Source organism: Passer domesticus, chromosome 24, assembly GCF_036417665.1.
Source record: "Passer domesticus isolate bPasDom1 chromosome 24, bPasDom1.hap1, whole genome shotgun sequence".
Taxonomy (NCBI): Eukaryota; Metazoa; Chordata; class Aves; order Passeriformes; family Passeridae; genus Passer; species Passer domesticus.
Window position 1 is genome coordinate 1,319,280 of NC_087497.1, and position 27,829 is coordinate 1,347,108.

The 27,829-nt window shown below is 47.5% G+C and overlaps 1 protein-coding gene and 1 long non-coding RNA gene across 7 annotated transcripts; one reads left to right on the plus strand and one right to left on the minus strand.

Annotated features, from left to right (window-relative positions):
* Positions 1-24,357, minus strand: LAPTM5 (lysosomal protein transmembrane 5). Of its 3 annotated transcripts, none has more exons than XM_064398312.1 (8): positions 23,973-24,357; positions 18,181-18,274; positions 10,462-10,538; positions 9,442-9,570; positions 7,404-7,529; positions 6,802-6,897; positions 3,305-3,397; positions 1-1,096 (listed from the first exon to the last, which is right to left on the minus strand). In XM_064398312.1, exons 1-8 carry the CDS (start codon positions 24,057-24,059, stop codon positions 1,022-1,024), a joined length of 777 nt encoding a protein of 258 aa, XP_064254382.1. In that variant the 5' UTR covers positions 24,060-24,357; the 3' UTR covers positions 1-1,021. The 3 variants fall into 3 exon arrangements, with proteins under 3 accessions (XP_064254382.1, XP_064254383.1, XP_064254384.1); XM_064398313.1 differs by having other exon boundaries at positions 7,404-7,526; positions 23,973-24,355; XM_064398314.1 differs by lacking the exon at positions 23,973-24,357 and adding an exon at positions 19,630-19,681.
* On the plus strand, positions 17,397-27,829 carry LOC135285720 (uncharacterized). Of its 4 annotated transcripts, none has more exons than XR_010350448.1 (6): positions 17,397-18,483; positions 20,711-20,899; positions 22,683-22,887; positions 23,035-23,179; positions 25,203-26,625; positions 26,726-27,829. It is a non-coding gene; the product is annotated as an uncharacterized LOC135285720 (long non-coding RNA). The 4 variants fall into 4 exon arrangements; XR_010350449.1 differs by having other exon boundaries at positions 17,408-18,483; positions 20,714-20,899; positions 25,203-25,308; XR_010350446.1 differs by having other exon boundaries at positions 17,409-18,483; positions 25,203-25,308.

A 27,829-nucleotide genomic window follows, 5' to 3' on the forward strand; every position in this document is an offset into this window, starting at 1 on the left:
TTTGGAAGCCATTAACATTTTTATTTTAATTGAAACTCATCTTCCAGGTGACATAAAAGCAGAGAAAAATGCACCCACTCAGGTATGAAACAGCAGAGCTGGATATTCTGGGTTGTGTCAATCACCACAAGCAGACAGGATGAGGGCTGCAATTCCCAGGGGATTTTTTGCTGATCCCTTTGCTGTAGGAATTCTGCTGGAGGAGCTGCAGGACTGGGTTATCCCAGAGAAAATTCCTTCCCTGTTCATCCCTGTCATAGTTTGATATGGGATTTCCATGTCCCATGGAACATTTCCATTTCCATGGAACACTTCCATTTCCATTTTGGCCAGAGGGACCAATAAGACACTGAGTGAGCCAAGCTACAGCCCACCAAGGGGACTTTGTGAGTTTGTCATCTCTTTTGGAGCAGCAAGACATTTTATTATTATTGTTCATTTTTTGTGCTGATGAATGCTGTGCCTATTCAATAAATAGTTTTTTCCACTTTTCTCCAAGGAAATCTTTTTTCTCAAACCAGTTAGGGAAGGAACGACTTGAATTTATTTTTCTAGGAGAATCCCCTTTAGAAGTTTTTCTCCCAAAGTTGCCCTAAACCAGGACAATCCTTTAATTCCACTTCCTAAAGTTCTTTCTGCTGAGCCAGAGGAGAACCACCATCCTCATGGCACAGGGCAAAGCTAGCAGGGCTCAGGCCAGCCCTGCACCCACAGCAGCCAAATCCCAGATTCCAGGGATGGCAACCAGAGCCAGAGTAGGGAACTTGGGGTGCCAGAGTTGGGAAATTGGGGTGCCAGGGTCAGGAAATGGAGGTGCCAGAGTCAGGAAATTGGGGTGCAAGAGTCTGGAAATGGAGGTGCCAGAGTCAGGAAATTTGGGGTGCCAGAGCGGGACAAGACTCCAGGAGTTCCCTGGCAGGATGTGGCTGGAAAAGGCTGGGAACTGCTCTGGGTGAGGACTGGGGCTGTGCCAGGGGGAGGCACCAGCAGCACCCAGTGTCAGCTCTCCCCCAGGCTGGGCTCAGATGGTCACGTAGGGAGGGGGGCAATCCTTGGAAGGCAATTCCAGGGCTTCCTCATAGGATGGCAGCACGGCCTGGAAGAGATCAAAGGTTATAGGATCACAGGGATTTCATCCTGGAGGGCTGGGACAAAGAGTGAGAAATTTAACTTAAAAGTAGAAACTAATTTTAGATTTAGCTGAAGAGTGCTGTTTTAACTTGTTTAGTCTATAGCTTGCTAAACTTATTTAATCTACTAACTTACTGAGCTCAGAAAAAAAATAAATTTAAAGTTACTTAAAAGAATACAAGTTTCTAAACTAAAGAGAGATAAGGAGGGCCCCACCGACCATAAAAAGAAAACTGAAGCTAAATTGCAGACATAGCAACGTTAAAAGGACATTACTAGAGAGCTGCACAGGCTCATAAAAACTGATGAGACAGTTTTAATATGAAATGGGGCTAGGAAATAAATATGCATGAACCTGTCGTGAAACTTTATGCATATGCAACAGGTTAGGGGATAAAATAGACTCAGGAATTCTCAGAGGTACACATGTCCTTTGGGGGAGCTATCCTGTGTGTGTCCAACACTGAAATAAATCAAACCAACTTTACAACTTTTACAAATTGTAGAGTTGAATTTTTCCACAAATCAAGGTTCCTCTGCCTGCTTCCAAGCAGGGACAAAGAAGTGCTTGGGATCTAGGGCACAAAGGGCAGAAATCCAGCAGGGTTTGGATGCACCTTGTGCCAGCGCTGCCCCCATTCCCTGGAAAATAAATGGCCCAGGGCTCCTGAACGTGCAGAATCCCAGCCTTATTCCCAAGGAAATCTGAGGAACGTTGCAGGGGGGCACAGCTGGGGCAGCACTGCTGGCAAGAAAGGGCCCAGCAGACTGGTTGAGATAAAAGCCAAACCACAGCATTCCACATCCCTCAACATTCCACATCCCTCAGCCTTTCCTATCCTTCAGCATTCCCTGTCCTCAGCATTCCCTATCCCTCAGCATTCCCTATCCCTCAGCATTCCCTATCCCCCAGCATTCCCTATCCCTCAGCATTCCCTATCCCCCAGCATTCCATCCCCTCAGCATTCCCTATCCCTCAGCATTCCCTATCCCTCAGCATTCCCTATCCCCCAGCATTCCATCCCCTCAGCATTCCATACCCTCAGCATTCCATACCCTCAGCATTCCCTGTCCTCAGCATTCCACATCCCCCAGCATTCCCTATCCCTCAGCATTCCACATCCCCCAGCATTCCATCCCCTCAGCATTCCCTATCCCTCAGCATTCCCTATCCCTCAGCATTCCCTATCCCCCAGCATTCCATCCCCTCAGCATTCCCTATCCCTCAGCATTCCCTATCCCTCAGCATTCCCTATCCCCCAGCATTCCATCCCCTCAGCATTCCATACCCTCAGCATTCCCTACCCTCAGCATTCCCTGTCCTCAGCATTCCACATCCCCCAGCATTCCCTATCCCTCAGCATTCCCTACCCTCAGCATTCCACATCCCCCAGCATTCCCTATCCCTCAGCATTCCACATCCCCCAGCATTCCCTATCCCTCAGCATTCCATCCCCTCAGCATTCCATCTTACCATTCCTTATCCCTCAGCATTCCATGTCCCTCCCTCTTTTCTTCCCACCCATCCTTACAACACTGAAAATCCCAAACTCTCAGACAGAAAAGTGAAGGAAAAGCTAATTTTAAACACTTTTAGCTATGGAAACCAAAGTCCATCTGGAATTGCCCCACATTCCCATATCAGGGATCACAAGGAATGCATTCCCATTTATCTGCCATGCCTGATTTTCACCTTCCTTGCACATTGACTTTAAAGATTTTATGCAGAAAATAAAGAAGTAAAATTAAATAGATATATTGTAATTAAAAACTGATTATTAGCACTTGCCACTGGGGATTTGAAGAATTGGAAATTCACTCAGATACCAGAAAAGTAGAGATAAGCAAGGATCACCAGTCTAAAGGATTCCTGTTCACGGGATGAATTCACTTTTCTTCACCTCTCCCACTACTTTTGAGTCCATTTTCAGGAATAAATTCACTTTTACACCCCTTTTCCACTTCTTGTGGAAGTGGTAGTGCAATTCCTGGGGGATTTTTGGCTGATCCCTTTGCTGTAGGAATTCTGCTGGCAGAGCTGCAGGGCTAGGTTTTCCCAGAGAAAATTCACTTTTCCACTGCCTATGGCTCCACTTCCAGGAACAAATACATTTTTCTTCACCTTTTCCAGTGGTTTGGGTCCACTTTCACGGGTAAATTCACTTTTCCTCACCTTTTCCACTACTTGTGGCTCCACTTTCACCTCCTCCCTCCTGCTGGCTTTGATGAACTTAAAGCAGGTCAGGACACATTTGAACATGTAGGCCTGGAAAAGAAGGAAAAGGGAAGGAAAAGGGCATTTTCCCATGGCACTGCAGGGCAAAAAGGGCATATCTCCTTTCACCAACAGCCTGGGATTTTCCTGCTCTTCTCTCAGGAGAGAGAAGTTTGGGACCACGATCCCAGGGTTTTATATCAGTGTCTTCATCCTTCCCCGGGAATGTGATGATTCCATGAATTCAGAACAGCACTGGCATGGGACTGGGATCAATAATTCAGTAAATATGAAGTGATTAAACACAAACCCCATTAAACACAGCACTGAGAGCTCTGAGAGCACGATATCCTGACTAGTAGAGGAAAGCATTGATGTCATTTCCAGAGCAGGTCTGGAATCCATGAATTCAGAACAATAAAATTAATATAAAGGATTAATTAATGTAAATATAAATTTATAAAAATAGAAATTTATTAAAGTGATTAATTCCATGAATTCAGAACAATGCTGGGATAGGACTAGGATCAATAATCCAGTAAATAAAAAGTGATTAAACATAAAATCTATTAAAACACAACATTGAGACCTCTGAGATCACAATATTCCAAGGTAGGAAAGGAAATCGTGTCCTTGATGTGATTTTTCAGAGCAGGTTATGAAGTCTGGATTCCATGAATTCAAAACACTGAGGTAGGACTGGAAATGCAGTAAATATAAAATGATTAAACATAAAATAATCCCATCCCAACTCTGGGATGGTACTGGGACCAACAATCCAGTAAATAAAAAGCACTTAAACATACAATCCATTAAAAGACAACATTGAGACATCTGAGATCACAATATCCCAAGGTAGGAAAGGAAATCGTGGCCTTGATGTGATTTTTCAGAGCAGGTTACAAAGCCTGGATGCCTCAGGAAAGCACCAGAGGCACCACAGAGATCCAAGGACTGCCCCAAAAATTCCTTCATTCAGCAAAATCCCATTTTTGCACTTCCCTGACAGGACCTCCTTGCACCCCACGGATTTATCCATGCAATAAATGGATATTTATCCATGCAATAAATGGATATTTATCCATTTTCTGAGGAAAAAGGGCTGATTGAGGGGCTGTGGCCCAGGGAAATAAGCGGGGTCTGTGGGGCTGGCCCTGTTAAATCAATATTTTCCCTGCTCGAGTCATGTGCCTGGTGTTTGTGTTGGCCTGGGAATGTGCTGGGAGCAGTTGGGATTTTCAGGGAACACAGGGAGCCACAGATCCCAAACCCAGGCTGTGCAGCTGAGCATGCCCAGGACAATGAGAGCTGTTTGTGTTGGTACCAAGCCAAGAGAAAGAGAAAAAAAAATGAATGAAATATCTGAGGTGAAAAAAATCAATCTCAACATTCCAGAGACTGGAGGTAAATCCAAACTTTGAGCATCTTTTGGGAGTGTTGCAAAACCCTTCCTGCTTCCAAAGCCTCTTCATCCAGGGAGCAAACCTGGAGCTGTCATAGGAACTGGGTAGAAACCTCCACTCATCCATGGGGAAAAAACCTAGAAATCTGAAATATCTGAAAAATAAATCTTAAAAAAACCCAAAAAAACTATACAGCAAAGGAATGCACTTCCTGATTTTGGTTTTGAAATCGAATCATACAATAAAGGAATGCATTCCTTAATTTTGCTTTTGACATAAAAAAAATCACTCAACAAAGGAATGCATTCTTTGATTTTGGTTTTAAAATATATCAAAATCATACAACAAAGGATTGCATTCCCCCATTTTGATTTTGAAGTAAATTAAAATCATACAACCCGGAATGAACTTCCTGATTTTGGTTTTGAAATAAATCAAAATCACAAGGAATGTTTTATTCCCTTTAATTTCTGCTTTCTTATCCCTGTGGTGCTGGAGGCCTTTATCATTCCAAAGGGAAATAAAGATTATTGGAATATTTGCCCACCTGCTATCCCTGGAAGTGTCCAAGAAAGGCTGGAGCACCTGGGACAGTGGAAGTGAGATGAACCTAAAGGTGCCTCCAGCCCACCTCACCCCATGGATTTAGGATCACTCATGGATGCAGAGTGGAATTGCCCTCATGGTGCAATGGCAGCATCACCCTGGCCTTGGAATATTTTTTCCAAGGAATTTGGCAGAACTGATCCTGTTCTCACTGGAGCCCCACAGCCCCAGCCCCACCCTGCCCTTGGAAGATTTTTTTCCATGGAATTTTGAACTGGTTCTGCCACCACAGGTAATGCAGAGCCAGCCCCATGCTGCCCTGAGCTGGGAGGCTGCAGGGAGAGAATTCCATGGGATTTCACCGATGGAAGAGGAGAGGGATTGGCACTGAGATTAAAGGATGGGGGTCCTGATGGCTTTTTGGGGTTTTATTATCCCACCCCATCCCTCCTCTTACAGCCCCAGCACAAAAACCCATTGCCAGTCCAGCATTTTGTGGGTAAAGCTGTGGAAAATTCCAATTAATCCATGTGCCAGGTCAGGGAGATTCCTGCCAGCTGGGGCTCGGGGTTATCTTCACTCCAGCTGCACACTTCATGCAAATATTAAAAGAGATTTTAAAGCCATGTTTTTAATGCATCCACACAAAACTCTCCACTCCCCACTGGCTTATCTGGCCCACCTGGAGGGCTCAGAATATAAAATGGTTTCCAGCTCACAAGCAGCACTTTCTGTCCAAGCACCTGCAAAATTCAGGTTTTCTTCATGGGGCTGAAGGTGAAAAATCAGTTCTCTGAGCCACTGAAGCAATAAAAGAATAAAACCCCTCTCTAGTGGAGTTTTCTGAGGCACCGGCAGGGTTTAGCTCCTGGTTTTAATGAACTTTGGGAGTATCAGGGTGCAGAACCCTGCTCCCATCAGAGAGGACACAGCCACTCACCTAATGAAAGGTCTCACCTGCTGCTCAATAATCTGATTTACTGGGGCACTTTACAGCACAGCACTTTGCTGCGTTTTTTTCAACCTTTTTCTCTTTTTAGACAGGAATGGACAGTGATGACTTGTGGGTGTAAGAAGGATTTTGCTTGGTACCTCACACAGAGGAGTAAAGGCAGGATTTGGATAAACCATACAGAGGCACAGCTCCCACTGTACCCGGGTGTCAGATTAAGATTTTTCTGACCCAGAGATGGGGTAACTGAGAGGCATTTTAAAAACTTTTGGTTCATTTTCAGTCTCATGTGAAGGGTGAGACAATACAGATGTTATAATTCACACCATCACAATCAGAAGCCAACTATTTCCTAATTAATAAATATATTATAAGCTTTTCTTGGCTTATCAGCTTTAGCCACACCATATTGTAAAAGCCTTAAAGCCAATCATCTAAAATTTCTAAGTCAGCATTTCTTATCTCAAAGTTTCCCACACCCGAGGAGAGCCCAACAAGGCAGATTTGGGATTTGGGCAGATTTCCTGGCCAAGCCTCACTTTAGAGCCTTTTACCTTGAGGACGAGCACAGCCACGAAGGCGATGGTGAAGGTGATCATCACTTTGGCATATTCCTCTGCTGGCAGCTTCTCCAGGGCAGGCAAAGAGCCCTGGGGAGAAGGAAGAAGGTCTCAGCCCAAAACACTCAGGTCTCAGCCCAAAACACTCATTCCCTCTGCCAGGGGCACCCCACAGGAAGGGGTTCAAGGTTCAGGCAGAGCAAGGAATGAGGGATTTTCACTGGCAGCAGGATCACAGAGATATTGTTTTCCTCCTGCTGTTTCCTTCCATCTGTTCACAACAACACTGGGGTGGGACTTATTAAATAAGACTGTTTAATAAAGATGAAATTTGAGGCATTTTCCATGCAGGCAGCTCCCCCTGAATCACTTTGCTCTGCGATTTGCATCCATCAGATTCCTACAAGGAGAAACAAGGTGTATTTTTAAGGAACACCAGAGCTGTCAGTCAGGAGCACCACTGGGGAGAGCACAGAAAACCCTCTTTGTTGTCAAACTGAGCAGTTCTGGATGCTCCAGAGAAGCTGCACAGCCATGGAATGGGAATTTATAGAAGTTCCCATGTGGGAAATGAGCAGAGCTGGCTCCAGACCTACCCCACTGTGCGCAGGCTTGAGGCTGAGGTAGGTGGGCACCTCCATGTAGGAGCTGCACAGGGTGAGGATGCTCAGGCAGAAATCCAGCAGCTGCAGTGCCAGCAGGGGAGTCCTGGAGTGGCCCTGCTGAGGGGACAGGAATTGGGTTACAATCACAGGATTGAGTCACTCCTGCAGATTATTCACACTTACACAGAGCCTGTGGCTGGTTCACACGGAGCCTAAGCCACTAAATTCCCTTAAATTCAACCCAAACCTTCCCTTCTGCTGGCCCAAAGAGTGAGCAAACTGTGGGGCTTCATCTGAGCTCCACGGATGCCTCTGGCCAGAGCAGTGACAATCTCAGTTTATCTCCAGTAATGCCTTGGGAAGGCTGACCTAGAACAGAGACTAGACAGAGCTAAAAAATAAAGTAGGGATTTATTAAGCAGTCTGAATAGATCCACTTTGGGCAACACAACCCAAAATGGCCACAAAAATGGATGAGGTCACGGGATCTCTCACTTTTAGAAGTTCTGCTCCATTTGCATACTGGAGTTCATTTTCCAATTCCAGCCCCAGCCCATGCAGTCCCATCCTGCTTGTTTTTCTCTCTTCAGCCCACGGTGTTTGTGCTCTTGGGCTGAGATTGGGATCATTTGTCCTTGGTCCCCAGCTAGAGCAGGAATTGTTTTGTCTCCCTGCTCTGTGCAGAAAGCTCACCGTCCCATAATGTGAAGCTCAGACACACATACTAAAGTAGCACAGAATTTGAAAAATAGGAAAGTTAAACCTGAGGCACCACCAGAAAACCCCTCCTGTTGGGGGCACATCCAGAGCCACCTCCCTCAAAGCCAGGAGAAAATCAACTTTTCAAGACAGGGGAAGATAAATATCCCAGGGGCCACTGGCTTCCTTCAGCCTCCAAGGATTGCATCCTGTCTAGCCAGGAGAAACCACCTCACATCTGGATTCAGGATCCTAAAAGTCTTTTCCAAACTAAAGGATTCCATGACAAAACATAGCCCAAGATAACAATCCTTTATTCCAACCTTCCAGGATCCTAAAGGTTTTATCCATCCTAAATGATTCCATGAAGAATTGCAGCCCAAGATAATGATCCTTTATTCCAGCCTAAAGGATTCCATAAAGAACCACAGCCCCAGGTAACCATCCTTTACTCCAACCTAAAGGATTCCATGAAGAACCATAGCTCAGGGTAACCATCCTTTATTCCAACCTTCCAGGGCCCTAAAGGTCTTTTCCAACCTAAAGGATTCCATGACAAACCACAGCCTGGGGTAAAGATCCTTCATTCAAACCTAAATGATTCCATGAAGAACCACACCCCAAGGGAAGGATCCTCCATTCCATGTATCCCCCCACCTTGGGAAAGCCAGAAGACCCCAGGAGGTGAGGAATCTTTGCTTCTTTTCTGCCAAGGTCAGGGTTAAATCGTGAGATGGTATTTCTCAGATGTTTACCAGTTCTTGTCTCTGTCACAGTGCCACAAACCGTGAGTTCTGCAGCACTTCACTCTAACACACTAAAAACAGAGCCCCATCTCTCTCTACAAGGTCTTTTAAGGATGAACTGTCCAATTAAGAAATGACACTTAAATTATTTTCACTTTTTACCCAATAACCTGTGCCTGCAATGCAGACTTTTTATCCAATTACACAAAACCACCCAAACCCATGAAGAAGAAGGTGGAAAGGAGAAGAAGGAGAAGGAGGAGGAGGAGGAGGAGGAGGAGGAGGAGGACCAGCCTCTGCCCCAAAACTTCCATCTTGCTTTATATCTGTTACTACATTCTAAAACCCCAAACTCTGAGTTTCCCACCCTGTGACATCACACACTTCTATTCAAACTCCACACCCACAATCCCAGTTCTGTCATTCCATTTTGGAAGCTTCTCCATGGCCTCAGGTCAGTGCAGTGTTCTCCTGTGGGTCAGTGCCTGGCAGCACAGAAAGTCTCAAATTCTCAGTGATCAGGGCTCCAATGAGGAGGAGCTGTCACCACCCAGAAGCCCCCAGGAGGAGGAGCTGTCACCCACCGTGTGGCCCAGGGAGGACACGGAGATGATCGCTGGCACCTGGATGTAGGAGCTGAACATGGTCAGGAGGCTGAGGAGAAAATCGATGACTTGCAGAGCCAGGAAGGGGATCAGGAGCCGCTCCCTCTTCTGAGGAGGAAAAGCAGTGCTGGTTATTTATTATATAACCATGATATATGATGGTTATTTCCATTCCAAGTGGGAAATGAGACCAGCTGGCAACACCTGGAAGGACTTAGATGGTGCTCCAAGAATTAACACTTCCCTGGAATTTCTGATTTCGGTGACAACCGATACAGAGAAAATCATCAAAGCTGATTTTTTTCACCCCTTTGGAAAATTCCTGTGAATTCTCACTCTGTGACACTGGCACTTCCCATGAGAGCTGTCATCCAGCTGTCCCTGAAATTCACCTCTGCAGAGGGAGAACTGGGTTATTTGGGTGGTGTTTAACGCTTAGAGCTCTGCCATCAGATTCCTGGAGTTTCCAGCCCCGGGCCTGGTCATTCCTCCTTCTGCACTGGGAAATGAGTCCCTGCTGCAGCAGGGCAGTGACAGTTCTTTCACAGTGACAGTTCTCTCTGACTTGCAACAGGGCAAGGAAACGAGGCAAGAAAACCTTTCTAAATAATAAAATCTCCTTCATTTAACACCAGATGCAGACCCGATGGAAATTCTGCCCAGATTTGGTAAATCTGGGTGTTTAAATCTTTTCATGGGAACCTGAGGCTTCAAACAAGTCCCTCTCCCCCTCTGGAACCAGGAGACATTTTTACCTGCCTTTTTTCCTGTAGGAATTTTGTGATTCTGGGATTTTTATCTGTCTTTTTTTTTTTCTTGAGTGATTCTGTGTTTCTGAGATTTTTATATGCCTTTTTTTTTTCCTCTGTGATTTTTGTGATTCTGGGATTTTTATCTGTCTTTTGTCCCTGTGTGATTCTGGAAGGTTTTCTTGCTTTTTTTGACCACCATTCCAGTGATCACCATCCAAACCCTGAGTGTCATTTGTGGGGAACATACCTTGAGCACCCCGAGCAGGAGGTGGAAGCTGATGACAAATAGCATGAGGATCAGCAGGAAACTGGTGGTGATATCAGCTGAAAAGGATAAAAATGATAAAAGGAATCACCACATCACCAAAAGATGTCTCAACTCCATCACATCCTTAAGGGAGGGTTCAGCCTGGCACAAAGAATTGTGTCTGTGCAGGAATTATTGCCATGCAGCTGGAATTAACCCTCTTTTCCCTTTTTACACCCATTTTTATCTCTCTTTGAAGTTCCCACATCCACCAGGCACTGTGGGTTGTGAGCTCGAGGGAACCAAGGCCTGAAGTGTTAAATACCCCAGGCTACAAAATGAAGAATTAAAAACCCAGAGGGCTTTTTACTTCGCTCGTTGCTCTGAGCTGGAAATTATTTAGAGGCTGAAAGGCAGATAAAGGAACCAGCAGTGAAGTGCTGAAGGATCTTCAGAATCTCTCAGAGAAAAGCAGGAATTGTCACCCCAGGGAGGGTGGGAGGGATCTCTCCCCCCAACTCTGCAGCTGTGGGATGCAAGGGACACCTCAAAATGTCATGTGAGGGGCTTTAGGGTGATTTTTGGCAGCTGCTTTGGGTGCAGGGGGTGATGTTTAATGTCCATGGAGTTCCTGCTCAGCCTTTGCCTGGAAGCAATTTTCCCTCCTGCAATCACAGCCTGCCCTGGTGCTGATTCACCTCTCCAGAGGCAAAACTCTGCTGCTTTTATTTTTTTATTTTTCTCTGCACAACCTTTCCCAGAGCTTCCTCCAACTCCTTTCCTTCTGTTTCACCTGAGTTTAAATCAGCAGTGGCCAGCTTGGGTTCTTCAATTCCTAAGTGCTTCAAGAAAGGGTTTAATTCTGCTAGACAAGAGCCACATTTTTTATTTTTCTGTCTTTTTTTTTTTTTTAAAGCAGCTGATCCTTCCCATAGGTGCACAGGACTGATGGTCCTTGGGGGTCCCTTCCAGCTGAGGATATTCCACACAATCATGAATAAATCCAGTGTCTAACTCTGTTTTATCCAATACCCCCCCACTCTTTTCATAAAGAACTCTGGGAATTGTAGAATCCCTGTCACATTCCGGCTGCTCTGAAATCCTTAACTGCTCCATATCACCCTTTTTCCCTCAGGAAAATTCACCTCCATCTCCCCCAGCTCTGCATGTTCACCAGGAGCTTTGGTTCCCCTTTAGTGAGGGAAGATTTCAGTGCTTGGGCAGACTCCAACTCATCCTTTATTCCTTTTCTAGAAGTGGGTATTCTTTATTCCAGTGAATATTTCTCAAATAAATATATTTCTTTTTGTTTGGTTGCCTGTTTTTTGTGTTTTGACCGGGGGGGGGGGGGGGGGGGGGGGGTTGGGGCTTTTTGTTTTGTTTTGTTTTTCTTTGGTTTGGTTTGGGGGGTTTTTTGTTGCCAAGAGGATAAAATCATTCCTAAAGATGTCAAGGCAGAGAAACCTGTCCCTGTTTTTCAGGCAGGTGGCCCCAACAATGATAACTTTATCAGAATTTGGACATTTGCTGTGTTTAGGGAGAAATGCAAAGGTTCCCCCCAGGGTAAAGGGACACAAATCTACCCCCAGCTCCAGAAAGGACTAAAAATGTCACTGAGAAGCTCTGGAACAATTCCAGGTTTGCTGAAAACCTTCCTGAGCCACATCTGTGCAGGTGGCAGCAGCAGTGCCACCCCTCCCATCCTCCCTCTGCTGACAGAGTTCATTTAAATGCAATTTAAATTCATTTCAATTGATACAAAAGGGATTTTCAATTTCCCTGCTATCTTCTCTTTAAATCTCCTCCAGAAATAAGCTTTGCTGATGGGAAACTTTCAGTGTGCAAAGAAGCCCTGCCCAGCACTTCCTCCTCCCAGCACAAGGAGCCTCTTCCTTCCTCAGGCTTGGGGGAAAAACCCTCTGGGGAGGCTGTAACCCCCCAGGAACCAAAAAAGCTGATCTCGAGGGGGACTGGAGCCATCTGAAGGGGTGGGATACAGGGAATGATCCAAATTATCCACTCACCCTGCACCAGGAAAGGAGGGCTGTGATGGTGCAAAGCAAGGAAAAGGATTTTCCTCATAGCCTGATAAAACCCCAGTGAATTCAGAACAGCACTTTGGTGGGACTGGGATCAATAGTTCAGTAAATATGAAGTGATTAAACACAAACCCCATTAAACACAGCAATGAGAGCTCTGAGAGTGCAATATCCTGACTAGGAAAGGAAATCATGGCCTTGATGTAATTTTCTAGAGCAGGTTATAAAGTCTGTATTCCATGAATTCAGAACAATGCTGGGATGGGACTGGGATCAGTAATCCAGAAAATATAAAATGATTAAACATAATATCCATTAAAACACAACACTGAGACCTCTGAGATCACAATAACCCCAGGTAGGAAAGGAAATCATGGCTTTGATGACTGCTCATTGATGGCTGCTGCTCCCCAGGCTGTGGGAATTGAGACCCACAGGAGGCAGAAATCTCCTTAAACAACGAAGAGAGAACTCCAAACCCAGCAAACCCTGAGGGAAAGGGGGAAAGGACTTTGCCTCCTGGAGGAAATCAGGAACACAAAGGGCAGCTCCCTCCAAAGGCAGCCAATGCTGCTTTCCTTCTGCTCCCACGGGTGTGGGAAAGAGAATTCCAATTTGAATTCCAAGGCAGAACAACAACCCCAGCTTTGAGGCGCAGGGGAGTAGAACCAAGGCTGGGATGTGGAGCACAAAGAGCCAAAGATTAACAGGGAACAGCCTAAACCCAAAACAGATCTTAAAAAAGCCAGACTCAGCCTTTGTGGGACCAGCCCTGAAGGAGCCAATACCAAGCCCATTAAAAGCCAGACTCCCAAAGCCTTTTCCCTAAAGGAACCAATCCCAATCCCATTAAAGCCTAATCTCCCAAGCCCTTTTCCCCTGGGTTTTGCCCAGCACCAGCACTTGTGATTTTGCCCAGACAGAATTTCTCTCCTTATCCCAGGATTTTCTGGGGTCCAACAGAGCCACATTTTCCTGCCTCTCTCTCTCCATGGGCTCCTGCTCTCTGGCAGAATCCCTAATTAATTGGGAAGTGGCCATTGCCAGCTGATTGCTCAGCTGGATTTTCCAGGCAGAACCTGGATCAAAACCCCCCAGACAAAACCCCCACAACCCCACAAACACAACGGGATGGAAACAAAAGGAAAACCAAGGGAAAACAACTTTCCACAAGCTGGCTGCCTCCTGTTTATTCCCAGGAAACAGAGTCATCCTCCCTGCTGGCAGCAGGGGTGGGTTGGTGCCATGGATGAAAAACCAAAAATTGCAACTAAAACAAGAAATTCCCAACCCCTTCCAAACAAACAAAACAAAAACCCCCAAACAAACAAAAAGTCAAACAAAAAATACAAACAAAAACCCCAGAAAAACAAGGACCCAAACCAACAAAAAAAAAACCCAAAAAAACCACCAAAACACAAAGCCAGAAAATCCAAACAAACAAAAATCCCAAACAAACATAACCCCAAACCAACAAACAAAAAAACCCAAAAAAAACAAAACAAAAACTCCAAGGCAACAAAAACCCCAACAAACAAAAAACCCAAATACACAAACAAAATGCCTAAATTAAAAAAAAATCAACCAAAACAAAAAAAATCAACCAACCAACCAACCAAAACTCCCAAACTCACAAACATCAAAATAAATAAAAAAAAAAGAAAAAAAAAAACAACCAAAGATCAAAAAACACCAACCCAAATCAAAAACCAACCCAAACAACCCCCACAAAACAGCAAAACAACCAAACTCTGAAAGAGGAAGGAAACCCTTGAGGTCACACTTACATCAAGTTCTTCAATTCCCATCAAAAACTGGAAGTGGGGACGTGTTTTACAGGGATGGATGGATGATGGATGGATGGATGATGGATGGATGGATGGATGGATGATGGATGGATGGATGGATGGATGGATGGATGGATGGATGGATGGATGGATGGATTGATGGATGGATGGATGGATGATGGATGGATGGATGGATGGATGGATGGATGGATGGATGGATGGATGATGGATGGATGGATGGATGGGGGATGGATGATGGATGGATGGATGGATGGATGGATGGATGGATGGGGGATGGATGGATGGATGGATGGATGGATGGGGGATGGATGATGGATGGATGGATGGATGGATGGATGGATGGATGGGGGATGGGTGATGGATGGATGGATGGATGGATGGATGGATGGATGGATGGATGGATGGGGGATGGATGGATGGATGGATGGATGGATGGATGGGGGATGGATGGATGGATGGGGGATGGATGGATGGATGGATGGATGGATGGGGGATGGATGATGGATGGATGGATGGATGGATGGATGGATGGATGGATGGGGGATGGGTGATGGATGGATGGATGGATGGATGGATGGATGGATGGATGGATGGATGGGGGATGGATGGATGGATGGATGGATGGATGGATGGATGGGGGATGGATGGATGGATGGATGGATGGATGGATGGGGGATGGATGATGGATGGATGGATGGATGGATGGATGGATGGATGGATGGATGATGGATGGATGGATGGATGGATGGATGGATGGATGGATGGGGGATGGATGGATGGATGGATGGATGGATGGATGGATGGATGGGGGATGGATGGATGGATGGATGGATGGATGGATGGATGGATGGATGGATGGTGGATGCTCCTGGTTTCCTTGTGCTGATCCCAGCCCTGGCTCTGGAGCCTGTGGGGTCATTCCCTACTGGGTCATTCCCTGGGAAAGCGCTGCAGGAAGGGGTTTCCACCCTGCACTGGGGGCTGAGCTGAGCAGAGCAGCCTCCAACCCATCCATGGGAATATTTGGGAATACTGCTCCATGAGAAACATGGCAACCATTGCACTGCCCCTTGTTCGGGTTCCTATCAGCAGGACTCACCCAAATTCCCATTTTTTGCTTACTGCTGTTGCCCTTCGCCTTGGAACCAGGTGATTAAAATCCCTTCCAATCTGGACATTCCATGATTCTGTTGGATTAACCAAACCTTTGAGTGATGATGTCAAACAGCTCTGGGGGATCCCAGTGCTGCCTCTTTCCTTGGAAAAACCTGAAGCCAGCTTTTATAACTTCGCCAGGCAGTGCCTATTCCTGGTTTGGTGCTTTTCCCTATTTCTGACTCCTGTCCTGTGGACAGGAGAGTTTGGAATGTTCTGGAACACATACTCAGCTTCCTTTTCCTTCACATACAGGGAACAGGTTTTCAGCCCGGGAACAGCCTCTCTGGAAAACCAGGGAACAGCAATTCCTGGCAGCCAGGGATTGTGTTTTCTTTCCGTGGGCATGGACAGGGCAGGGAGGGGGCCTGGGTTTCTTGCTTTTGCTCTCAGGGTTCTCTCAGCTTGTGGTTTTTCACGGAAAATGACTCAAGAAAGGAAAACCCCCTTGCACTTGTTTCCAAACAGCTCCGGCAGAACATCCTGGTTGGGCAATATTTGAGGGCTTTGTGTTTTTTAGATGGCATCTCATGAGACAGCTTTGCAAGGTTCTGAGCTGGATCCTTCAGGAGGAGTTCAATCCTTCAGGAATTGTGAGCTATGGGACAGCTTGGCTGCCTCTTCCAGCCACCAGTGTTCTGGAAAAATACACCACAGGCTGGGAAAATCTGGCAATGGGGGTCACAGGGGGAGGGAGGGGTACTGTGGCTCTGTCCAGTTGAGAGGCAGGAGATCCACAGGAATGGCTTCATGGAATGGCTCCATTGAATGGCTCCATGGCAAGGGCTCCATGGCAATGGCTCCATTGAATGGCTCCATGGCAATGGCTCCATGGCAATGGCTCCATTGAATGGCTCCATGGCAATGGCTTCATGGCAATGGCTCCATGAAATGGCTCCATGGCAATGGCTTCATGGGAATGGCCCCATGGCAATAGCTCCATGGCAATGGCTCCATGGCAATGGCTTCATGGCAATGGCTCCATTGAATGTCTCCATGGCAATGGCTCCATGGCAATGGCTTCATGGGAATGGCTCCATGGCAATGGCTTCATGGCAATGGCTCCATTGAATGGCTCCATGGCAATGGCTCCATGGCAATGGCTTCATGGGAATGGCTCCATGGCAATGGCTCCATGGCAATGGCTCCATGGCAATGGCTCCATTGAATGGCTCCGTGGCAATGGCTCCATGGCAATGGCTCCATGGCAATGGCTCCATTGAATGGCTCCGTGGCAATGGCTCCATGGCAATGGCTCCATGGCAATGGCTCCATTGAATGGCTCCATGGCAATGGCTCCATGGCAATGGCTCCATGAAATGGCTCCATGGCAATGGCTTCATGGGAATGGCCCCATGGCAATAGCTCCATGGCAATGGCTCCATGGCAATGGCTTCATGGCAATGGCTCCATTGAATGGCTCCATGGCAATGGCTCCATGGCAATGGCTTCATGGGAATGGCTCCATGGCAATTGCTCCATTGAATGGCTCCGTGGCAATGGCTCCATGGCAATGGCTCCATGGCAATGGCTTCATGGGAATGGCTCCATGGCAATGGCTCCATGGCAATGGCTCCATGGCAATGGCTTCATGGGAATGGCTCCATGGCAATGGCTCCATGGCAATGGCTCCATGGCAATGGCTCCATTGAATGGCTCCGTGGCAATGGCCCCATGGCAATGGCCCCATGGCAATGGCTCCATTGAATGGCTCCGTGGCAATGGCTCCATGGCAATGGCTTCATGGGAATGGCTCCATGGCAATGGCTCCATGGCAATGGCTCCATTGAATGGCTCCGTGGCAATGGCTCCATGGCAATGGCTTCATGGGAATGGCTCCATGGCAATGGCTCCATGGCAATGGCTTCATGGGAATGGCTCCATGGCAATGGCTCCATGGCAATGGCTTCATGGGAATGGCTTCATGGCAATGGTCCCATGGCAATGGCTCCATGAAATGGCTCCATGGCAATGGCTTCATGGCAATGGCTCCATGGCAATGGCTCCATTGAATGTCTCCATGGCAATGGCTCCATGGCAATGGCTTCATGGGAATGGCTCCATGGCAATGGCTCCATGGCAATGGTCCTATGGCAATGGCTCCATGAAATGGCTCCATGGCAATGGCTTCATGGGAATGGCTCCATGGCAATCGTTCCATGCGAATGGCTCCATAGAAATGGCTCAGTGGGAACAGCTCTGTGGGAATGGCTCCATGGCAATGTCTCCATGGCATGGAGGGGTGTCGGTGTGTTGGTGGCAGTGTCCCACAGCCCACACATCCATGGGATCAGTGTGGGGTGGGATTTGTCCCCTGTGTCCATTGAGGAGTTCTGGGACACTTCAGTGTCTCCGTGGAAATGCCAGAATGTGAAGAAATTGTGTGTGAGGCTGGCATGATCCACAGCTGGGGAAAAGGGAGAGGAAGGGAAACCAGGATTGCCAGGGGAATCAACAGGAGATTCCAGAGGGAGCTGAAGAACTCTGCAGTTGCTGCAGAGTTTGAGCTGATCCTTTGAAATACACACTTCTCTGGGCTCCACATTGATCTCCAACACTGCCTTTGCCTAAATCAAACCCCAAACAGAGCCTAAATTTCTTCCTGAGCTTTTGATCCAGAATTCCAAATTCTTTGATGGAAAAGGCAGAGGGAGCAATGCAAGAGTGAGGGATCCCTCCCTGCCACACAGCTGCTTCCCAGCATTCTCAGGACTCACCAATTCTGTAATAATCCTTGTCCAGGTCTTTGCAGAAGCCCTTCCCGTTGGCCACCTCCAGGGAATACTCGATCAGCAGCAGGACACTCATGACCTGGAAAACAAAGCAAAAAACACAATTCAGGGGCCTTGGGCCAAATTCCCAGCTGTGAATTTATTTCCAGGGGACCTGGATGGATGAGTCGCCAAGTGAGCCAAACACAAATGGTTAAATCCCAGGAAATTCTGAGACAACAGTTATCAGTTTATTAATATTTTGGATTTAACTGCCAGCAGAAGGAGGATGGAGAAATTACAAAGGCAGTGAGTTTTGTTTCAATGGTTTTTATCCTGGTTTTATGTTTTGAAATTGTCTTTTGCTCTGAAGTTGAGGAAAATGCAATACCAGTATTCCAAAGCATAAAAGAAACACAAAAAAGATGAAAGGTTTCCCTGTAAGTGCAGCTGTGCCACTCCACTGACAAAACCATCACTTTCCTTCTTTTATTATTTGAGGAAATTCTCCAAATGTTCTTTTTTTCACATTGAACTGGAATGATTTTTCCCAAGTTTTCCAAGTGGACCATCAAACCCCAGCCTCCAGGGCTCATTCTGTCCAGCGTTTAATGAGCTGGGAGATGGAGGGAGGTCCAGAGCTGTGGGCTCAGTCCTGGCCCTGAACTTCTGCACTCAGCCAGGGATGTCTGAGCCCAGCTTAGGAGATCTTAATGGAATCAAAGAATCCCAGAAAGGATGGAACTTGCTGGATTATTCCCTGCTGGATTATTTCCTAGGAAAGCTCTGAAGGAAGGGATCTGCACCCTGCACTGGGGGCTGAGCTGAGCAGAGCAGCCTCCAACCCATCCACGGGAATATTTGGGAATATTGCTCCATGGGAACCGTGGGAGCCATTGCCCACACTGGAAGGGATTTGCCCATGGGTTGGAAAGGATTGGAAAGCTCATCCCATCCCACCCCTGCCATGAGCAGGGACACCTCCCACTGTCCCAGGCTGCTCCAAGCTCCAGTGTCCAACCTGGTCTTGGACACTCCCAGGGATCCAGGGGCAGCCAGAGCTGCTCTATCCATCCCTGTGTGTGTCCCAGTCTGTCCCTGTGTGCAGGGGTCAGGGCAGGCCCAGGCTCTTCTCCAGCCCCAGCGATGGCCCCAGAGCCACGGGCAGGGCCTGAGCCCAGGAGCTGCCCCTGCCCAGGAGGCAGAACTGCCCTGAGCAGAGCCCACAGAGGGGCTGGAGTCTCCTCCCTGGGACACTCCAGAGCCACATGGACACTCTGCCATGCCCTGAACAGGGAGTGGCACCAGTGACCCTGGGGTCCCTCCAGCTGCCCCTCTCCATGACCCTGAGCCCTCTGGCCCTGCAGTGATGCAGAAGCCAGGCCCTATCTGCCACCCACATCAGCACCAGCTCAGGCAGAGATGAAACAATTTTTCCACCAGAGCTGCACCAACCTTTCACTTCAACCACAGCCTGAGCAGCACCGCGGGCGAGGAGGAAGTGGCACTGCTGTGGTCAGGGCTTGTGTTCACAAACTGGGGCTGCTGGAACAGCACAGAACCAGCTGCTGCACGGGCTGGGGCTGGCCACAGGATGGGGCTGGGTGTTCAGAGGGATCCAGACACACTTTGGGCAGTGGGGATGCCCAGCCAGGGGGGCTGAGCTGCCCTTGCAAAGGAGCTATGGGATGGAAGGCTCTACCTTGCCCCAGAAAGGGGGAAGAGAGGCTGGGAGGTGACAGGAGCTGAGCACAGCCCCTCTCTCTGCCTCTATGTCAGCTGCAAAAGACTTAGAAATAATTTCAAACCAAATTCATCAAGTTTCTGAGCCCCCAGCTGCAACTCCCAGAACTGTGGCACTCCCAGAGCGAGCACCCACCAAGCCACACTGAGCTGTGAGGGGACTGGGAGCCCCTGCCCACCCTGTCCCTCTGAATTTAAAATTCTGTCCAGAGTCTGAGTGAGAAGGAAGGATGTGTCAGGTTTTCCCTGGGCCTGTCTGATACCAGCTTGTTCAAGAGTCACTCTGCTGTCTTCCCTTTTTTTCAATTAAGTAAATGAACTTTGCAATTTGCTCATGAGCTGGCATGAAAAGGAGGAATATCCAGATCTCATTACATGAGGACATGACAAAGTTAACACGAGTTCAGCTTAATGGAACAGCATTTCAGCTCCCAGGGCAGCTCTGAACCCTGTCAAGGATGAAATTGCATCGATCCAAAGTGTCTCTACAGCTGCTGGTGCCCCTTAAGAGGGATCTCTTAATGAAGACACATGGAGATCACACCTGACTGCAAGGTGGCTGAGAGGTTTTGTGTTCAGGCTCCCAAACACGTTTTGCTTCCTTTATTTCTGCTGTTGGTCCAACCCCTCAATTGCCAGCTTGAGAAATATGGGCAGAAATTACTTTTTCAGGTTCCACTTAAAAGGAGGCCTGAGCAAAATGGATGAGCTGGGCCCTAAATATCAGTTTTGTTCTGAAAGAGGAGTGGGTGAGAGCAGGGCAGCAAACTCTAAATTCTCCCATCCCATTCAGCAGATCCAGAGGCTGAAGTTGAGCAGGAGGAACCCTCTCTGATGTCTGCCAGAGAAAAACAAGGCCCTGGTTTCCTTGCTGGTGAGGAAATGAGCCACACAACCCAGACCAAGTGCAGTCACACAAGATAAGGACATGGCAGGAAACCCCAGCCCAGCCTGAGAGATTCAGGAGACTTTTAAGGCAAAAGTTAGTTTAAAATTTTCTGTTTTGTGTAGAAAGAAAGAAGCACTGAGCTGTGAGCAGGTGGAGATCTCCAGGCCTTTCCCTTGGCATACAGAGCCAGGCCAGCACAGGACACCACTCCAGCAGCTGCCTTTGGCATGCTGGGATGTGGAGCCTTCCTTATTCCTGCAGGGAATACACATCCAAAGGATGAACCCTCTGCAGAGGGGCCTTCTGGGAGGAAGGCAGAGGAGGATGGATGTGGTGCCTGCCCTGCACTCCTTGCTCAGCTACTCCCACTGCAGATCCACCCCTCAGCTCAAGCAGAAACCAAAAACTTCTCATTTCACACAGAAAAATACCAAGTTCCTTTTCCCTTTGCAATGCCACAGCAGGAGAAATGCAGGTTTAAAATAGAGCATTTCACTTCCAGGTACTCCATTCCCAGCCCCTCTCCAGCCCTTCCTCCCTGATCTACTAGAGCTGGAACTTTTGTTGCTGCCTGTCTGTAAAAGGAGCTTCACATTTCTTGGTGGAAGAAATTTTAATCTCCAGGAAATGAACAGCTGGAGCTGAGCCAAGGCAGCTCAGGCTGGAGATCAGGGCAAGGTTCTTCCCCCAGAGGGTGCTGGCACTGCCCAGGCTCCCCAGGGAATGGGCACGGCCCCGAGGCTGCCAGAGCTCCAGGAGCCTTTGGACAGCACTGCAGGGGTGCCCAGGGTGGGGCTGTGGGGGGGTCTGGACAGGGACAGGAGCTGGACTTCAGGATCCTTGTGGGTCCCTTCCAGCTCAGGACACTCTGTGATTCCGTGATATGCTGAAATAATGTAGGACTGAGATAAATCCAGTCATTAAATCAAGGGAGATAAATTAGAATGTCTTGAAGGCAGAATCTGACACACAGAGCCCCTGTTCTCCGGGGACATTCCTGCTGCAGCTGCAGTGGGGTTAAACTGCTCTTAGAGGTCATTTTTTGCCCTTTTTTTTCTGCAATATTTGCAGCTTGACTGATGTCCAGGTGATTTATCTTCATGCAAATGGCCCTGGTGTGAGGCTGCTCTTCTGCGGCTTCACAGCAGGGGTTTCTGCAAGGGGAGCTTGAAGCCATGGGGAACAGGGGCCCCTGGGGACGGGGACAGTGAGCTCGGGGTGCTGGGGTGTTCTGGGGACACCAGAACAAAGAGCACCACACAAAAACTTTGCCCTGTCAGAGCTTCTCCTTTTCTCTCTTGAATTTCCAAGCGGCTCTTGTGGCAGCTGGAGATGAAATGAGGAGTGCTTTGAGTTCTCATTTGGTTTCCTTTCACATTTCATCTTCTCCTTCTGCCTCCTTGGTTGAGCTGCTCCAGGAGAAGCAGCTCAGGCTCTGTGGGACCCCTGGGTCAGCCCAGCCTGGTGAGAGCTCAGTGAATCCCACTCTGAGCTCACCTGAGTTGTGTCCAGAAGTGAGGACAGGGCCTGGAAGGGCTCCAGAGGGGAATTTCTGCTCTGTTAGTTACAGAGCTACCAAAGAGAGGAGCTGGAGTGCAGCTGAGGCCAGACAAGATGCAGACGCTGCTTCCCAAGGCTCCTCTGGCTCCAGTCAAGGAGCAGCAGGAGAAGAATTCTGTTCCTGCACTGGAGGAGGTTTCCAGCCCTGACCTTAGATCTCTTTGTCAAACACCTTGAGGCCTGAGGAGCAGGACAAACTCCCCAGTACTGTCTTTGAAAGTCACCTGCAGGTCACCTCGCCACAGCCAGCAGAGCTTTGCTGATCACACACTCCCATCCTCTCCTCATTCCCCTCCTTCTTTCCTGTCTGTTCCAGAATGCCCAGGATTTATTCCAGTTGTCTCTGAAGAGATCAGCAGTGAGGCAGAGCTGATTTCTGGGAGGAGAACACCTTGCCACAGAGCCTGAGAGCTCTGTGGTGGCACTGCTGTCACCCAGCATGGCTGGGATTCATCCCAGCACATGCAGCAGGAATTTATCCTGATCCAAAGCCCCAGAACTGATGGAGGAAATCAGCCAAGGTATAAATCCCCTTTTCCCTTTCCCTCCCCCTGCCCAGCTGCAGCTGCAGCATCAGAGAGGGAGAGAAGAGGCAGAGGGAGAAGTGATAAGTATTGTGTGATACTTCCTAAAGACAAGATCTGTCCAAAATTACCCTGTTTTCCAAGGGCAAGAGGCATGGTAGAGCTCCTGCTGCTCTGGGGAAGAGGGGGGACCTTGGAATGTCCTTCCTGTCCACAGCTGCTGATCCCATGGGATTTCTGCAGGCTGCAGGTCCCGGTCCTCAGCTCCCTCTCTGCTGTCCAAGGAGTGGTAAGAGCCCCATTATCACCCCAAGGGCCCAAAACTCTGACTGTGCACACCCAGAGCTGTGAGGGGACCATGGAATATCCTTCCTGTGCCACAGCTGCTGATCCCATGGGATTTCTGCTCCCCCTCTGCTGTCCCAGGAACCTGTGAGAGCCCCGTTACCACCCCGAGGGCTCCCAAACCCTGACTGTGCACACCCAGGGCAGCACAGGGGTTATTTTAATAAACCAGCCATGCAAGAAACCACATCCTCAGGACGGTTGAAAGCACCTAAAGCTCCTCAGTGCAACCAGGAGCGTGGGAGAGAGGGGGCTTCAGGCTCTCCTGCTCTGCCATCCCTGCCCTGAACAGCTTCTAGACACTGCCATGATCCCAATAGAAACCAAAAGAGACCCAGAGGAGGCAGCCCTGCCCATCACCATCTCCTCATCCAACTCCCAAAACCCTCCAGTGCCCCATTCCCACATTCCCACTGCCAGTGCTGCCCATTCCCACCCAGCAGGCTCTGGATACACTCAGGTAGGAGCTCCTGCACTGAGCAGAAAAACAGAAAGCAGAGCAAGTTACCCTGAGCTCCAATTGGCAGAGCCAGGAAAAAATTGTTCAAAACCCCTCCCAGTGCAACAAATTCCCTGTCTCCCACCACCTTTTGTTCATCCCTCTTAACTCATTGGGTTTTCCTCTTGGGAACAGAGAACATTCCAGTGTCAGGGAACCCTGTGAACCACAACAATGCACCTCCTGGAGAGGTTCCACCTCTGTTTTCCTGTCTCCCTGTCCCCGTTCCAGAACTCACCATGTGGAAGATCCCCAGGGCCACAGTCGCTGTCTTGATGTTGAAGCAGCAGCATTTGGGGGGCTCAGGGGGGGTTTGGGGGGTCATTTTTGGGTCCCTCTGAGCACTCCTGAGTTAATGAGGTCGGATTTGCAGCCGCCCCACCGAAAACGAAGCGAGAGCAGCTCGGCTTCCTTCCTGCTCTCTGAATGTGTGAAGTCATCTACAAAGTCACATGAGGCCTTTGGGTTTCTCAATCACAAAGAAAGCAAAACTGGGGGGCTTTTGAGCACATCCAGCTGGGAAATCAGAGCCCCAGTGCTTTGTCCAGCACAGGGTGTCAGGAGTGGACCATCGGGAGCAGGACTGGGCTTTGTCCTACAAAAGTCTTCAGGAACAAAACAGGGGCCAGGAATTTCACCTCAAGCTCACCCTGCTGTTTTTGCAGCAAAGCATCCAAGTTCCTCCCTTTGGAGCTGGCGCTCCCTGCCAGCAAAGGCACCGCTCCCTGGAGCTGCTGCTGGAGCAGCCCTGGGCTCTGCAAGGAGGAGGAGGAGCATGGCAGAGGGTGTTGATGCCTTTTTGGGGCTACCCAAAAACACAGGCCAGACAGAATTAAGGGAATAAAAAGCAATTATATTTATTGAAGGGCCTTCAGGTACCTTTTGGGCAGACAAAGCCCCCAGAGGCTACACCCAAAAATGGACCAGAGGTCACAGGTTTCACACTTTTATAAGTTTGGTCCATTTGCGTATTGGGGGTTGCTCTTCCAATTACAGCTTCAGCTAATGAAGTCATTTACCCCAAGTTTGCTGCCCCCAAGTTTGCTTTTGTTTCCATCTCTCAGGGCCTGAGGCAGTGAGGTGTCCTTGATTGCCAGGCCTGGAGAGGAATTGTTGTGTCTGGCCAAAATGAGAAAGCAGCAGTTCACACTGTGTATGGAGTTTAGAGTTATGCACTAAAGAACTGCAGGATTACAAACACATGAAAATATAAAAGCTGAAATTCTAAGGCATCAGTGTTGGCTGAGGGATCTCCAGCTCTGGTCCCAGCTCCTGGGGATGTGATCTGTGTCCTCATCTCCTGGAAATAAAACCAGTGAGATCTGAGCGTGGTGGCTTTGTCACTGTGCAGGACATCAGGGTGTCCTCCTGCCTGAACTAACTATGTGCTCTTTCACAGAGATTTTTTTACTATTCTCATTAAAAAACTCCCATTTTTAATTCTCTTTTCCTCTTCCCCCACCCCAAGGGACAGAAATTCCCTGTTTATACACCTATGGAGCGGATTGTTCTGGGCTTTCTGACAAAGGTTTGATGTGTCCCAGCAGGGACAGCTCTCCAGGAGGGAAATGAAGGTAAATAAAATGAGAATTGGGCAAACACTCACATGAGCTCTTGTGGGTGTCACATCCCAAAAACGCTCCCTGGATTTGCTGTTTGATGCCTTCAGAAGCCTTGCCAGTACAGCATCCCTGCAGTGATGCAGCACAGGGGCTTCTTGGTTTTTTTAATGGAATTAAATACAGAGATTCCGTCTGGGTGCTTCATAAATACAATCCAACTGCAAATATTATTGGTGGATCTCTGGTAGAGCAGGAAGGTGAAATCTCTTCACCAGTAGGGAAAGCACTAAGCTGCAGGTGAGGACTGTGGGCACCACATCCACCAGCGCCCCTGGAGCTACATTCACCTGTGAGAAATAGGCTTAAAAATCAGGTTTATTTTTACAAATGGATCATTTTGGGCATCTCTCCTTTACTAACCAGATGCAAACATGGGCTTGGCTTTGCCTTCCCCACATGAAATGTGTTTTCTTTAGGGGCTGCCTCCACTCATGATAAATAGGGTTAAAAATAAGTTTTATTTTTAAAAATAGATAATTTTGAGCATCTTTCCTATACAACAGGCTTGGCTTTGCCTTCCCCATATGAAATGTGTTTTCTTTAGGGGCTGCCTCCACTCCAAGCCAGTTTGTGGAGGGAGGTGCAGGAGGATGAAGGATTTCCTGCAGATCTGAAAAGCTGGTTTATGATCTGACCCTGCCCCTTGTCCCCTCAGGGGCACACAGAGCTCTCCTTGTGTGCCCAAGCTTACCAAACCCAAACTGAGCTCTGGCTGCAGAAAAACAAACACAAACAGATACAAGTCTGTTCCATTTCTTTTTCAGTTGGTGCTGCAATGAGCAAATCATCCATGTAGTGTAAAATTCTTGACTGTGGGTGTTTTTGTCGGGCTGGAGACAAAGCTTTTGCCATGAAATATTGACAAATAGTAGGCAAATTTTTCATCCCTTGCAGCAAAACTGTCCAATGGTAAAACCTTTGCAGCGGTTTTCCTCTATTGATGGCTGGAACCGAAAAGGCAAACCCAGGAGCATCTTCTGGATGCAATGGAATGTTGAGAAAACAATCTTTTGAGTCGATGACAACAAGAGGCCAGTCTCTTAGTGTCACTGTTAAGTCAGAAATGACACACAGTCGGTCAGAAGTGGCATAAACGCACTGCCATCACTGAAACCACTTCTTTTATAGACTGGTCCGACACAGGTGGACCTGATTGGTTATTTAATCAATACAATTCACCTGACTGGCTAATTAACAAGACTTTAACATTTGTAAACAACCTTACGAGAATAACAGGAAAGCAGATTATTAGAAAAACACCACCTACAGGTTGTTTTTAATATTGGCTATCATTGTTTATCTCCAGCTCCCTAAAGCTTACCAGGCTGATTCTGGGAAAATTTATTTAGGTTTCTCTTTCTCTGGCCAGCCTGTCACATCCACAGCTTGGAATCTTTGAAAGAGAGGGAACTCCAGGCTGCAGAGGCCCCATGTCCTCTTGATCTCGTTGATGTTCCTCAGGCCGTGCTGCAATCTCCAGGAATCAGAAGTCTTCTTATGAATGACATAAACTGGGAAAAGCTGAGGCTGGGGTGCTGCTGGAGCCTGGAAACCACTGAGGCCTGGCAGTGCCACCCCCATGTCCCCTCTGGGGACTCCAGGTTTTAGGAGGTTGCTCTGCTCAAAGGGACACAGCCTTGGCTGGACATGGAATGCCGGACGTGGATTTGAGGTGTTTTGTTGTGCTTTGTCTGTGACTCCTTCCTGGCAGCAGTTCCAGATGGAATTTCTCCTTGGAGGGGTCATCAGAGCATCTCCCACCAGGAGAGGCTGGGACCAGGCCCTGTCCCTTGTCCCCAGAGCAGGGAAGAATTCCAGCCCTGTGTGAGCTGCTCCTCAAGGAAAGCTGGGCTGGAGGGTGGGGCAGCCATTGGGAATAAATCCAACAATAAATGAATAAATAAAATAAATATATAAATATAAACATGCCAATAATAAATAAAAATAAATATAATATCATTATATAATATATAGAATATGTGTTATATAATATATTCTATATTAATACAAATATATAAAAAGAAACATAATATCATGGATATAATAGATATAATACATATGCTATAATATTATTGAAATATTGAAATATTTTATATTTTAAAATAATATAAATATTAATATTATAAATATAGATAATATAAGTATGTCAAATAAAATAAATAAAGAATGAATATAAATATATGTCTTGGTTTAGGGCAAATTTGGGAGGAAACTTTTGAAGTGGTTTACTTTAGAAAATAAATTCAACCTGGCTCTCCTCTAACTGGTTCTTCCCCCTTTGCTCTCAGACTTAAAGGGTAAACTTAATATCCAGCATAAACAGAACAGACTGGGGATACAAGCATCATAAAGTCACCCTGAGACAATATAATAATGCATTTTGATAAATATATTTATTATGTTATCTAAATATACATAAATATAAAAATACAAATAAATATCTATGCAAAAAAAAGTAAATAAATATAAAATC

What these genes read in the sequence shown, in the direction of transcription:
- LAPTM5 (XM_064398312.1), bottom strand. Translation starts at nt 24,059, where the DNA reads ATGACCCCCCAAACCCCCCCTGAGCCCCCCAAATGCTGCTGCTTCAAC. An exon ending in TGTCCTCCCTGGGCCACACG is followed by an intron (nt 7,530 to 9,441) that starts GTGGGTGACAGC and finishes CTGTCCCCTCAG; the next exon opens with CAGGGCCACTCCAGGACTCC. An exon ending in TGGCTGTGCTCGTCCTCAAG is followed by an intron (nt 3,398 to 6,801) that starts GTAAAAGGCTCT and finishes CTTCTTTTCCAG; the next exon opens with GCCTACATGTTCAAATGTGT.